This window comes from Paroedura picta, chromosome 5 (genome assembly GCF_049243985.1).
Source record: "Paroedura picta isolate Pp20150507F chromosome 5, Ppicta_v3.0, whole genome shotgun sequence".
Lineage (NCBI taxonomy): Eukaryota > Metazoa > Chordata > Lepidosauria > Squamata > Gekkonidae > Paroedura > Paroedura picta.
Genome location: NC_135373.1, coordinates 93,251,398 through 93,266,238, shown reverse-complemented (window position 1 = coordinate 93,266,238; position 14,841 = coordinate 93,251,398). Strand labels below are relative to the sequence as shown.

General features: G+C 42.1%; 1 protein-coding gene across 3 annotated transcripts in view; it reads left to right on the top strand.

Moving 5' to 3' along the window:
• FGD6 (FYVE, RhoGEF and PH domain containing 6) overlaps positions 1-14,841 on the top strand; it is a 68,258-nt gene that overhangs the window by 3,770 nt on the left and 49,647 nt on the right. For all 3 annotated transcript variants that reach the window (XM_077339062.1, XM_077339061.1, XM_077339060.1), the window contains exon 2: positions 10,400-12,737. In XM_077339062.1, the coding sequence (XP_077195177.1) occupies positions 10,400-12,737 (2,338 nt within the window). The remainder of the gene's footprint in view (positions 1-10,399; positions 12,738-14,841) is intronic.

Below are 14,841 nucleotides of genomic sequence, written 5' to 3'. Positions count from 1 at the left end.
TTGTGCTGTAATTCACTTTAGCTATATTTAGTAAATTCTGGGTTTAAAGTAAGAAGGTTGCATGATTACGTTCTTTTGTTTTATTTCACAGAGGCTTGTTATCCTTATCGTTGCTTGCCCATCTGTTAGACTAATGACAATCTTCATTGAATTGAGAATACTAGATCTGTCCTGCTGATCAGCTGTTTTACAGTAGCTGTGGAGAACAGATGTAAAACTGAGACATTTAAAACCATGAGAGGTTTCTGTAAGGGCAGGATTCAATTAATAGTGGCGGGGGGACAAAACACACAGTTGTGAAAGCTACAGTCATTAATAATTGAGCATGTAGTTGCTCTGCGACAGAAATATTTTTATAGAATAGCAGTGTTCAACTATTTTAAGTGTTTGTGCTCTTTCAATTGCGGATTTAATTGATGGATTACTAAGTGTAAAATTACTCTTCTTCAAAGCATTCATACTCTGTATGCCCAGTCATACTGTTGTGGTGCTCCCTAGTGCAGATACAGTAGACACAAGGTTTGCAAGCAACTTACATGCCTTTGTGGCAAACTGATTAAAAGCTAACCCTGACTAGCGTTAACCCTGGTTATCATTAGAACTGGCTCTATAATGAAGTGAGGTTGTAGTGTCAGGTGGCAGACTTGCAGGGCCAGCAGCTACTGCTGCCTCCTTTATTTATTCGTTTTTACCTTGCCTTTCTCCACTGTAGGGACCCAAAGTAGTCTCCATCATTTTCTTCCTGATTTTATCCTCACAAGTTGGTGAGAATGGCACAAGATGCTGCAGTAAGGATCCATGGCAGAGCGAGGATTTGGAAATAGGTTTTCTAGATAGCAAACTACTCCTGAATTTCTCCTGCATTAAAGTTCCATGAACAGTTGCTATAAGACAGCTGTGACTTGATGGCAAAAAAGAAAAAAAAAACCTTCCAGATCCACATCTGACACTCTAACCATTACAACCTTTTGTCTGAAGAAAGTTTGAGCCTAGTGGCACCTTTAAGACCAAAAAAGTTTTATTCACTATATAAACTTTTGTGTGAAAGGTCTTAAAGGTGCCACTGGACTCAAATTTTGTTCTGCTGCTTGAGACCGACACAGCTGCCCAACTGAATCTATTCCTCTGACTCTCTGCTTTGCTCCTGCCTCATCCCCTACCCAGGAGTTTATTTATTTATTTATTGTTTGATTTATATACCACCGCTCTCAAAGACTCACGGCGGTTAAAAATAAAATAGTAAAAACACTGAAGCCTTAAAATCACCAACATATTAAAACACATTCATTGGAGTTAACTCTACATCTCCTCCCTCCACCCCATCCAGCTAGCAGTCCAGAGCTCTTTCCTTAGGAGCAAGAGTCCTGATCTCAGCACTATTAGATGATCCTCTGATGGTAGTTCCAGGATCTCAACCATACGCCTGGCGGAAGAGCTCTGTCTTACAGGCCCTGCAGAAAGCTGATACCTCCGGCAGGGCCCTTAGCTCTTCTGGGAGCTCGTTCCGCCAGGCTGGGGCCAGAGCTGAAAAAGCCCTGGTTGAGGCCAGACAAATGTCCCGGAAGCCCAGGACCACCAGCAGATTCATACCCACAGAGTGGAGTCCCCCGCGGGGGGGGGGCATAGGCAGACAAGCGGTCCCACAGATATGCAGGGCCCAAGTTGCATATGGCCTTAAAGGTTAAAACCAAAACCTTAAACAAACTGGTAACCAATGTAGATGATGTAGCACCAGCTGGATATGGGCCCTCCAAGATGAACCAGTGAGGACCCTCACAGCCGTATTTTATACCAGCTGTAATTTCTGCGTCAAAGCTAAGGGCAGACCCGCGTAGAGCGAGTTACAGGAATCTAACCTTGATGTGACCGTTGCATGGATTACTGCGGCCAGATGTTCAGGGGACAGGTAGGGCGCTAGTATCTGCTCTTGGCACAGATGAAAAAATGCCATTCGAGCTACCTTCGTGACCTGAGCATCCATGGAAAGGGAGGCATCAAAGATCACCCCCAAATTCATTTTGGTTGGTGCAGGTGTCAGTTGCACCCCATCCAAACATGGGAGGTGAGCTTCCAGATCCTGCACATCTCCCCACAGTGTCTTCATGGCCACAGCGGCAGCCCTGTGGCTGTCTTAGTTATCGGTCAATAATCAACACAAATGTAGAAGGTGGGACATATGTTAGATTGGTTGTTTTGTTTGGATGGTATAAAGTTATACATTATTGCCATAGACCACTGGTAAGGTCTGGAGGCCTCAAAACACTGCAAGAATTGTTAGGTGCTTATTGAAACATTTGTTCCTGCCAAAATGATAAGTCCAGTTGATTTCCTGGCAGCCTAAGGGAGGTAGTTTCCACCTAACATGACGGGTTGTCTTTTCAAAGCATTAAATTAGCTTTGAAATAAGGAAACATCTCAGACAGTGCATTTGATTATTTCACGGTGCAATGCCATACTGACATCGATGCAGCTTTTGATTCCATCAGCCTTTATTGTCTTTTAATTGCCTAGCTAAAACAGGATTGGTGGCACTGCTGTTTACTGGCTTCTGCTTCTTTTCCTTGTGCACCATTCCAGAAGAAGGTACTGGGAGATGGGTGCTTTGCCCATTCATGAAAGGTTCTTCTGAGTCCCACATTGTAGATGTCAAATAGCATAGGGCGCACAAGATTGCTTTGGTAGGTTATCTGGATATTTGGGATGCAGTACCACCAACAGAACTTCCTTTCCTCTTCATCTAGTTGTAGCTAAGTGATGGCAGCATTAGATTGGAAGCAGTATGCAAACAAATGGATGTGGGAAAACAAACTAAAATATAATCCTGACAAAATGAGTGTTCTGTTGGTTGTAGAGCTGAACCTTGATCTACATTCACAGCCTGTTTTGAATAGGGATGAATGTTTCCTGAAGGACAAGGATTTGCAATCTGACAGTACTTGGGGATCCAGCTCTGCTGCTTGAAGAACTAGTTTACAGACTGTTATATACCAGATCAGACTGGTTTACTTTGAGTAGCTGTTACTGAGATTGTGGTTCTGACCACAGTAAGGCTGTCCTTAATAATATCGTCACTCGGCCACTTCAGCATATATCTGGTGCTGTGGAGTGCTTTGAAACTTTGTCACATGTGCTGCAGCAAGACATTTAACAGGAAGTTTTCTGAGGAGCGAATGTTTAATTAATGTTATGCCTTCTGTATTTGTTGCTGATTACCCAATTTAAGACATTAGTATAGGACAGCATAGGACTAGGATAGACAAGGGGCTGTCTCCCGCCCATGTGAGTTTGCCTGTTGCCTGCAATCGGCTGCTATTGCCATATTCAGTGTTAACTGAGGTCAGATTGGTATGCATGTTTCAGGGACTTTAGTTTTCAGCCTCTAGACTTCCTTGCCTCAGGAAACTCAGATTTCCCCCAGCTTTTGGTCTCCCAGATGCTTATTTTTACTTCAAAAAGCATATGAGATATAATTGATCCCCTTAGTGCAGGCTTGTTTTATTTTTCACCTGCTGGTTTTTGCTGACAGAGTTGTACTCCTGACATCTTCGTTTTGGACACATGAACATGAAACTGCCTTATACTGAGTGAGACAGAGTATTGGCCCATCAAGGTCAGTATTGTCTGTCCTGGGTCCCAGGCTAACATCTACTTGATCCTTTTAACTGGGATTTTCTGCATGTCAATCGGAGATACTCTTATAATTTACTCTGAGTTCCCTTTGTCACTGTTGTTGTTTAGTTTGTGCTTTATGTTGTTACTGGTTTTATGTTGCTTTTATGGAAAGTTGTGTAGTTTATCTGATTTTACTTTAGTTTACCTGATTTTACATCTCAGTTTGTAAGTCACTTTGAATTCTTGGTTTGCTAAGCAACATTTTAATTTTTCCCATTTGAAATGCCTTTATTAGTCACCTGACAAGTTACAAAAAAGTTAAGCAAGCCTTTTTGAGGGAAAGGAGAGGTAATTAAAAGGGTGTTGCAGACAGGATGACAAAGCCCTATATGGACAAAGCTCTGTAGGAGACACACAGATTTAATTAGGCTAGGGTACACTTGATGCAAAAACTTCCAAGATTACCAAGATGGAAATGCCTATTTGATCTCTTACTGAAAATATACTAGTTCTGTCTCAAACTCACTAGAGTAAACAGGTGGGGCACAGAGAGAAGGAGCTGAGAAGAATTATAGCTGCTATTATTAAAGAACTGTAGATTAATTTGGGGTCAGTAGATGCCAAACTGGGAAGTGTTAACTAGTGGCTGGAAAAAAGGAAGGAAGTACATATCTTCCAGTTCCAGGATTCTCATATTTTCCCCCTGCGGCTGAATTTGTTTGCATTGTTGAAACAAAAGGCTTTATTGTTGGTGTAGAATGAGGGAATACATGGCGTGTCTTTGCCTCCTAAACACTCTAAATGACTGTATGTTTTTTGTGGCTGAGATGCAAGCTTGTGTTATCAACCTGGAAAACCATTATAAAGCTAATAAGTAAGATTCAGGTGGATGTAACCATATTCTTAAACCAACACTTGGAATTGTGCCCTGATATCTGGAGGCAGAAAACCTCTAAATGCCAATGCTAGGAGGGTAGGAACAAAGATTCAAGGATCCATGAAGTAAAGACCAAATAAGTGACCGACTAAATGGTATGTGAATAAATGTTTTGAATGAATGTTGTATCCAACATGTCCCATTTGTTGAGCCAAATGGGATCCGGATATTAATCCCCCACTTTCAAGAATACAGCTTTTCCTTAGTGGCTTGTCCCTCTCATTATCCTTTCCTAATTGTGTATCATAGAATCATAGTATAATAGAGTTGTAAGGGAGTTGGTAAAATGAGGTATGGATCTTAATTCTTTCAGGTGGATCGATAACTGGTTGACAGATTGTACCCAATGGGTACTTGTTAATGGTTCAGCATCCTCTTGGAGAAGAGTGATAAGTGGAGTTCCCCAGGGATCTGTCCTGGGGCCTGTGTTGTTCAACATATTTATAAATGGTTTGGATGAGGGTTTAGAGGGGATACTTATTACATTTGCAGACAATACTAAATTGGGAGAGGTAGCAAACACAACTGAAGACAGAATCAGAATACAGGATGATCTTGATAGGCTTGATAAGTGGACTAAACTGAATAAAATGAAGTTCAGTAGGGACAAGTGTAAAGTTCTGCATTTAGGAAAAACCAAACACGCCAATATAGGATTGGGGAAACTTGTCTTGGCAGTAACAGGTGCGAAAAGGATCTAGAACAGTGGTCCCCAACCTTTTTATCACCGGGGACCACTCAACACCTTTTACTGAGGCCCGGTGGGGGGGGTAGTTTACTCCTCTACTCTCAACCACTGCCCTAACGCTCTCTGATCGCTATGGTAATGTTTAAACATCCCTTCAAAATAAGATATAGACACGCCACAACAATGAACATAAGGAACATTTTATTTTCATGGAAATTTTAACTCATGACAATGACAAATCAATGGGAACCCTGAGCTTGTTTCTCTGCAACGAGATAGTCCCATCTGGGAGTGATGATGATGATGATGATGATGATATTTATATTTATACCCCGCCTCCCCACGAAGGCTCGAGGCGGCTTGCATAACCCCTTCCCCTAAAACCATAAAATAACAATAAGATCTGATAATTTACAGTAATGGCAACAGCGATGGCGTAATCTGCTCATTTGGTCTCCGCATCCTCAACTACAGGAGGGGGGTGACACTCTCTACCGCCAGTTTGTGAGGGGGGGGGGCTGATCTTCTTTCCGCCCGGCCTCAGTTATAAGCCTGGCAGAAGAGCTCCGTCTTGCAGGCCCTGCGGAATGCTGGTAATTCCCGCAGGGCCCTCGGCTCTTCCGGGAGCTCATTCCACCAGGTTGGGGCCAGGACCGAAAAGGCCCTGGCCCTGGTCGAGGCCAGGCGGGCTTCCTTGGGGCCAGGAACGACCAGTAGGTTAGCCCCCGCAGCGCGTAAAGTCCTGCAGGGGGATATAGGACGAAAGGTGGTCCGGTCCCTCATATATGCTGGGCCTAGACCACGGATGGCCTTGAAGGTCAAAACCAAAACCTTGAACCTGATCCGGAAGGCGACCGGTAACCAATGCAGCTGCCTCAGAACTGGCTGGATGTGAGCCCTCCATGGTGTAGCTGTGAGGACTCTAGCAGCCGCATTTTGGACGAGTTGCAGTTTCCGGATCAAGCCCAGAGGCAGGCCGGTGTAGAGTGATGGGAGACAATGACACCCGAAGTGTGTTGTAAAGGGCCAGGGGGAGGAGAAGGGGTCCTTCGGGGCCCACCTCCAATTAGTCGAAGGATCACATGTGGTCCGCGGCCCACAGGTTGGGGATCGCTAATCTAGAAGACTTAGTCGACTGTACATTGAACATGACTTAACAGTGTGACTCGGTGGCTAAAAAGGCAAATGATATTTTGGGCTATATCACACAGAGTATTGTGTCCAGATCATGGGAGGTGATGGTACCACTTTACTCTGCTCTAGTTCACCCTCACTTGGAGTACTGTGTTCAGTTTTGGGCACCCCAGTTGAAGAGGGATGTAGACAAACTGGAGCATGTCCGGAGGAGGGCAACAAAGATGGTGATGGGTTTGGAGACTAAGACTTATGAAGAAAGGTTGGGGGAGCTTGGTCTGTTTAGCCTAGAGAGGAGACGACTGAGAGGGGATCTGATAACCATCTTCAAGTATTTAAAAGGCTGCCATATAGAGGATGGAGCAGAATTTTTCTCTCTTGCCCGAGAGGGACAGACCAGAACGAATGGGATGAAATTAATTCAAAAGAAATTCCAGCTAAACATCCAGAAGAAGTTCCTGACAGTTAGAGCGGTTTCTCAGTGGAACAGGCTTCCTCGGGAGGTGATGGGTTCTCCAACTTTGAACATTTTTAAACAGAGGCTAGATAGCTGTCTGACGGAGAGGCTGATTCTGTGAAAGTTTAAGGGGGTGGCAGGTTACAGTGCATGAGTGATAAGGTTGTGAGTGTCCTGCATAGTGCAGGGGGTTGGAATAGATGACCCATGAGATGCCTTCCAACTCTATGATTCTATGAACTCTTAGTGGCCTTCTGATTCATTAAAACATCCGGTTTCCTACTCTGTCGGTGGCATTCTTTTTTTTTTTTTTGGCCATTAGAATCATAGAATCATTAGGTCACAGTTGACCTATGGCACCCCCATGAAGTTAATAAGGCAAGAAGTATTCAGAGGTGGTTTGCCATTGCTTGCCTCTGTGTGCCTCTGGAGTTCTGTGGTGATCTCCCATCCAACTACTAGCCGGGGCCAACTACTAGCCGGTTGTCAGATTCTGCAATCTGACAACAGTGCTATCCTGGGCTATCCAGGTTAGATCTAGCACTATCTAGGCTAAGGAAACTGTCTCTTTTGTATCCATGTTGAAGTTATTCTTAGTTTCTCTTTTTGTTCACAGCATGAGGTTAATAAAATAAACTTTTCGATTGATCCTTTCTTTTTAGTTTAGAGATGCAATTAACCTATTTTCTAAAGCAGTGCTTTGTAATCCCCCCCCCCCCCCCCCGCTTCAAAGAATGATTGTCATGATCTTCCGGGATGTTGTGAGTAATTTCCTTTTGTGTTTTATATTGAAAAACTTGGGGGGGGGGGATCACATCCACTGCACAAGCAGTATGCAACATAGACAAAAAGAGCATAAATTTTAGCATCCGTCTGTGGGAATGTAGAATAATTGTATGTATTTGTGTGCAGTGTATGTTCTGTTAATCCAAAACAATTATTGAAGAACTACACAGAGCTGTGCTGTTGCGAGGAGAAGGGTACTTTTCAAATGTGAGTCAAAAGGGGGTAATAAGCTGGTGCTAAAGAAAAGGAGGAACATCAATTTGAGATAGCATCACAATGGATGAGAGATGCAGGAGTAAAAATCCAGAAATAGAGAACATGCCAGAAGGCAGTTGAGGTGGGCATTCATGGGGGTTCTCTCCATTTATGAACAGGTGCTCTTACTTTCTAGAAACTCATAGGCACATTTTCTTCTGAGAAGTGACTGAAACAGAATTATCAATATAGTCAATGAAAAGATCTGCTCTGATGGGAAGATGGGTTGGGCATATGAAACCCAGGCTGAGTATGATTCACGCTAAATAAATCTGTGTGTGGGATATACACTTTGTAACATAAATAAAGCGAAAGGCAAGTTTAGACCTGGATTAAATGGAATTGTCTGAGGGCGCTCAAATCTAAAGGGATTTCTTCAGAAAGCAATATACTGAGCTGTGAGATCATAGGTGATGATTCTACTTAATTGCTGGAGAACCAAAATAAGGAGACAGTGGCTTTACGCACAGTTGCATTCAAAGCCTATGGGTCAGTAGAAAATTGAGTGACTTGATATAGGTCTGCAGCTCTCCTGGAGACAGCAGAACAATGAATTCTGCTACAAGTCTGCAGGTGTTTGTAAAATAGGATTTTGTGGAAGAAGCCTGTTTTTATTTGAAATATGAAGGCTAGTTGGTGGGGTAGGGTGACCATGTTGGATTGGTTTAGATATTCAGGTATACAAAAAATATGCAGCAACTTTTCAGTTTGCTCTTATAAAGGTATAATAGCTTAAAGGTAAAATAGTTTAATAAATGCAGTAGCAGAGTTTTTGCATACTGCTTAAATATCTACAGTGATAGCTGAAGCTTATATGGACTTGTGTATGTTGTAATATTCAAGATCTGCAATGTGCATAATTGAGCAGAGTATAAAGGGTGTCTTGGAGGGGGCATTGGAGTATACTTACCTTAGATATGAAAGGAATATTGATATTATCTCCACCAGTGCCTTTACTGGCTCAACAGGAGACTGCCTGCTTTTTGAACACGCTTCCTGCCTGCTTGCTTCCAGAAAAGTTGTTGAACAGAAGAATGACTGCAGACAACTGATTAGTTATTTAGGTCTCTCTCTATTTCTGTACATAATTGTTTCTTTTCTGAATAAACTGTTTTATTCTTTAAGCAGCCTGGTGTTCTACTCTCTCTGCATATTCAAATATCCCAACAGTATAGAGGCAAGCAGCTACTTTTAGTGCAGTTGCAAACAAAAACAAAAACACAACAACCTAAAAGAGGATTTGCTTTCCTGTGAGAAACTAATGTAGAGGCAGTCGTAGTCAGCATAGGAATCCTGAATCAGATTTGAACTGACATGCCTGCATGTCACCACCCAGTTGTGGCCTTAATAGGGGAAGCAGGGAATTTAGTGACATCAGCCAAGGAAGCTCTTGGGTATAAAAGTTTCTATTTCAGGCTTTCTTGCTCTTTTGAACAGTTGAAGCCCTGCTCCTGCAAGCTATAAATTTCAGCATATTCCCTCCCGCTTTGGTCTTGCCCAGCCTGGAGCTGTACAGAAGCTGAATCTGACAGATAAATGGGAAGGAAGCTGTGTGTATGCACTGCAGAGTGTTCAGATTGGAAAGTTTCCCAGGCTGCTCTAGATGCTATGATTTATATCACTACTTTGACAGGAAAAGAGTGGGCTGGAAGGCAAATGTCTTCTAATAGATGGATGAAAGATAGCCATGTCTGGACTTGTTTGGTTCATACATTGGGTCCTATTATGCAAAAGTGTTTTCTCTTGCTTGTGCCATGCATCTCTATAAGGTTTTCTTCTTCGTTCCATTGATATTCCCCTCCCCTTTAGTGCAAGTTTGCTTTCCACTTGTTATTTTCTCTGGGTTTTCATGCTGAATCTCTGATTCTGGTCGTTTATCTTCTAATTTTAACATAAATTATACCTCTAGAGTCACATTCACTAGAATTATGTTACCTACTTCACTGGAATTCTTGATGCAAAAATTGTTTCATTCATAACTAAGTTACATACTCCTACTCATCATATTTTTTTGCTCTTCCCTTTCTATTTGGAGCTCAGAAGGGCATATGGATAGTCTTTTAATTCTAGAGAACCATGTTAGATTGTTTTATCAAAATAATTAAGAGAATTTGTTCTTGGAGATAGTAAACTCTCCCAGGGTTTTGTTTCCTCATACAAGATATGTACTAATAGCTGCATATGACCCACCCTTTGCATTAGTTAATTAGCTCAGCCTATCTATGTTCACACTGGACCTTCCTTGATTAGATTTTATGTTTATCCTAAACTACACTATCTTATACTGCTAGGAGAGGCATTCACCAACTCTGTTGATTGATTTATATGATTGGTCTCTTTTTTACAACATCTCCTCACATCCATCCATCTGATGAAGTATTCTCTGACTCACAAAAGCTTATGTTAAAATAAGTGTGATGCATCTTAAAGGTACTACTGGATTTGTGTTTTATCTTGTATTTCTGTTATTTATAATAAGTTAGAATCATAATGACCAAATTAATTTCTCTCTCTCCCTCTTCCTTTCTAGAAATTAAGAAGCCACCAGTGGCCCCAAAACCAAAATTTGTTGTAGGACACAAACTAATGCCACCTCCTGTTGCCCCCAAACCAGATGTTGTTCTTGCAGATATCTTGCAGCCCACAAAGAAAGCAAAACCAGCAATAGCACCAAAGCCAAAGGTTCTCAAGTGCTCATCTTTTACTGACATTAAAACAGTACCACCGTCTTTAACAAAAAATTCCAAGAGTTTAGAAGCAGGCCAAGATGACTCTTCAGAAAACTTAGTTAATTTGAATTACAAAAATGGAGCTCCAAATGACAATGCTGCTTATATTATATCAGTGTGTTCATGCAATTTTGAATGCATTCATAGATATGGGAACAATACATGTAAAAATGCTACCATTCTTGAGCAACTGGAAAACTTAGAGAATATTGACATAGGTGAAAAAACAGCATCACCTCTGAAACCTGGAACAGTATTTGATCACCATAATGAAAATGTTGTAAATAAAACCCGGGTAGTCTTAAAGGCTAATTTTACAGAAGAAAAACTCAAAGGTGTACATAATATTTCCCCCAATAATGGCCATTTGAGGCAGAAACCCTTGAATAAACTTGAAAATAATGGCATTAAAATTGAACTGAAAGACCTCATCCAGTCTTCATCTAGTTTGGAAGCAATTAATGTCAATTCAGCTAGCACAATCAACATAAATGAGGTTACACCTGATATTTCAGAAACTCCTGAGGAAAAAGTAGATACTGGTTATTTGTGTCCAGATACCTACATAAAAGGAAGTGATGTATCTCTCACTTCCTTTGGGACAGATGTACTTCCATCAACTAAAGCTCTCCCAGTTCCAAAACCAAGAAAGCTACGTGTTCCATGCCTTGTTCGACAAGATGGTGTGGATCTTCCAGCTGATGGAATAAAAAGACTAGATACTTCCAAGTGTGATTCTGCTGGACTTTCTGAGTGTGGATTTAGAAAAACAGCCAAAATAAATGTTCTTGTTCAAAGTGTTTCCTATAACAATCAAGAAATTATTCCCAAAGCTGATCAATCTGATGTCACTACTTCCAGTGTTGAGAAAATGTACCCAGCAAAGGAATATTCTGATTCCAAAGAACTGAACCTCTTGCCACAGGGTCTACATAAAACCTCTGATCTGGAAGAAAATGTCAAACATTCTTTAGACCATAACACTATATGTTCTGCCAAAATTATAGTGGACGATGATGGTATATGGACTGCTAGCGATAACAAGACTAGCTTTATAAGGTGTACTAATCTTTCTATGAGTTTGCCTAAGCAATTAAAACTGTCTTGCAATCAACACTTGCCTGCCAATCAACACTTGCCTGCCTTTAATAGCTTTGATACTGAACAAAGAAAAGAAGATAAGGATGAAAACTTAAAAGGTGAGGGTTTACCAAAAATAATTCCTAAAAAACCTCAAAGGCGCAGCCTTCCTGCAGCTGGGCTGTTGAAAAAGGCTGCCTCAGATGAGTCTGTAGAGAAAAGGACTTACCATCTTAATGAAGAGATGCTGCTGGAAACCCCTCCGAAGGGTCAGCGAATAAGACATTTATCTGCCAAAGAGCAAAGAACATTGCTATCCTGCGATACTCCAAAGTCATCTATGGAGAAGCCTGTCTGGAAATTACCTCACCTTATCCTTCCATTTTCAGGCAATCCAGAAGCCTTCAAAAACACCAAGAGTTCCAAAAGCAACGAATTTCCAAGTGTTGTGACAAAACCTCGAGCCAAATCTTTGTCCTCTGTAGATATCGATAGAATAAACAAGCCGCAAAGAGAAACTCAAAAGAAAAATTCATTAAAGAAATTCCTAAACATGAAACTATCTGTTTGTATAATAAAAAGTGACTTTCAGAAGTTTTTGGCCAAAGGCAGTCAATCTACAGATAATACTGCTGTTACAGTTTCTAGCAGAGAAGGACATGGCAAAAACTGGAATATAACTTGTTCAACCAGTGGGAGAAAAAACAAATCCTCAAAGGCACATTCTCTAGAACAACACAGCCCAGCAGCTCAAAAGGGAAAACACAGATCAGGGAATCAGAATGAAATGCCAGCCAATCAGAGATCACAGTCTTTAGATGAACAACCCTCAGCATTGCAAGAGAACTTGAATTCTTTTTCACAGGACTTCATACCGGACTATGAAAACGTGAGCCATTATGAGGAAATTCCAGACTATGAAAACTTGCCTTTTGTATCCACTGAAAGAAATGCATTTTTTGAGTGGCAGAATTCTAGCAGTATTGGAGATCATGACACTAACATATATGAGGTGGAAGAACTTTATGAAGCCACAAGGAGCTATTCAAAGCTTAGCAGGTAATATATTGGGGTTGGGGACACCTGTAGAATTTTGGATGATCAGTATGGAACATGTCATGTCTTGGGGACCAATTCAGCTTCTCCAAAAATATATTTAGATGATGTAATATTAGAATCTCTCTGTTCTGTAAATGTCTTACAGTTTGAGTCTATTATATAACTTAGTCTTGATTTAGTACCATTGTACATACTGTATAGTATGTTGACACATTTAATGCTAACTAGAAAAATAATATGTAGGTTTATTGATGCTGGATAAATGTAATTTCATTTTAAGTAGACATTCCCCCTCTGGGGGTAGAGATCCCCTGCCACCCGTTAGGGCTTCCTCGCCACTGTTCAGCTGTCTGGGATGGGGAATGGGAAGAAATGTAGTAGTGTCCTGACACACTGGCTTCACTCTGCTGCACCTGGAAGTGATGTCAGCATATCACCAGAGGACACAGGTTAAACCATAGTTTTGCCGAAATGCCCCCAGCAACATGCTGATGTCTCTTCTGGCTGCAGGTGAGGTTATATCAGCATGTCACTGGTGACATTATTACAGCACCAGTGAAAGCCCCTGTCATCTGTAAGTACCCTACTGCAACCCTGTATAGCTACTTTTATTTTTGAACTAGTAGTGCATGTGCTAATTATTTTGCAGGTTGTTGCTGTGTTCGCTTGTAATAGCTGTGTTGTAGAATTATTAATTACATTTATATACTGCCCTCCCCTAAGACTCAGGGCAGTTCACCTGAAATGTAGAGGAACAAGAACAGTACATCAAACTTAATGACTATATTGAATGAATGGCAACAGCAATAATAGCAGTAAACATAGAAGATAACCGAGTAATAATCTAACAGACTATGGTTGGTCAGTTCAGGCATATGGATTCAAGGGAAGGAGGTTCGGGGGCCTAGTAGATACTGTCTAGCTTTGGTTGACCTCAACAAAATGCCTGGCAGAGGAGCTCCCTTTTGCAGGTTCTGTGGAATTGCTTTAGTTCCATTTGGTTCCCGATCTCTGGGAGCTCGTTCCACCATTTAGGGGCAAAAATGGAGAGGTCTCTGGCCCTGGTGGAGGTCAAGCGTACTTCCTTGGGGCCAGGGACCATTAGCCGTCGAGGTTGGGCAAATGCACTTCCTCGCTTGGACCCTTCCTGCCCAGTCATGGGACCTCCATCTTTGAAGGATTCAGATGACTCTTCAGATGACTATCTCATCACTGCTTCCAGGCAGCTGGCTAATGCTTCTGGGAGGGAATAAGGGTGATCATCCATCAGGAGGAAGAGCTAGGTGTCACCTGCATATTGGTGACATCCCAGCCCAGACTTCCATGCCAGTTGGGCAGGAGGGTACATGAAGATGTTAAACAGGATTGGAGAGAGGACCACTCCTTGTGGGACTTGGTATGTAAGTTGGCGGCAGCTTGATGATCTCTCTCCTGCTACCCTTTGTCCATGACCCCAGAGAAAGATCTGCCACTGAAAGGCTGTCCCATGTATTCCAGCATCAGCAAGGCGGTGAGCTAGAAGCTCATGGATGACTGTGTCAAATGCTGCTGATAGTAGGTCTGATAGTACAAGCAGCGCTGACCCGCCTTGGCCCAGCTGACAACGGAGGTCGTCCGTCAGGGTGACTAGTGCTGTTTTGACCCCATGGCCAGGCCGAAAACCTGACTGGGATGGGTATAGTACTGAAACTTCTTCCAAAAATGCTGATATTTGGTCTGTGACAACTCTTTCAACATTTTTTCCCAGGAACACTAGGTGCGAAATGGATCAGTAGTGGTCAGGCTCTTGTGAGTCAAGAGATGGTTTTTTCAGCAATGGGCAGACTACTGCCTCTTTCAGCCCCTCTGGGAATTCTCCCGTTTCAAGGGAGAGGTTGATTAACTCCCAGAGGGGGACCCCTTATTCTTTTATCTGGTGTTTTTAGTTGCTATAATGGGCAGGGGTCTAGTGGGCATGTGGCTGGTCTAGCTGCTGTAAGCATCCTGTCCTCTACAGTCAGCACGAGTCAACTGAAGTTACTCAGTGTTACCTCCGAAGACGATCAAGGGGCCTCTAGACACTTTCTGTGCCTAAGATTGGAGGGATGTTGCGGCAGAATGTTGA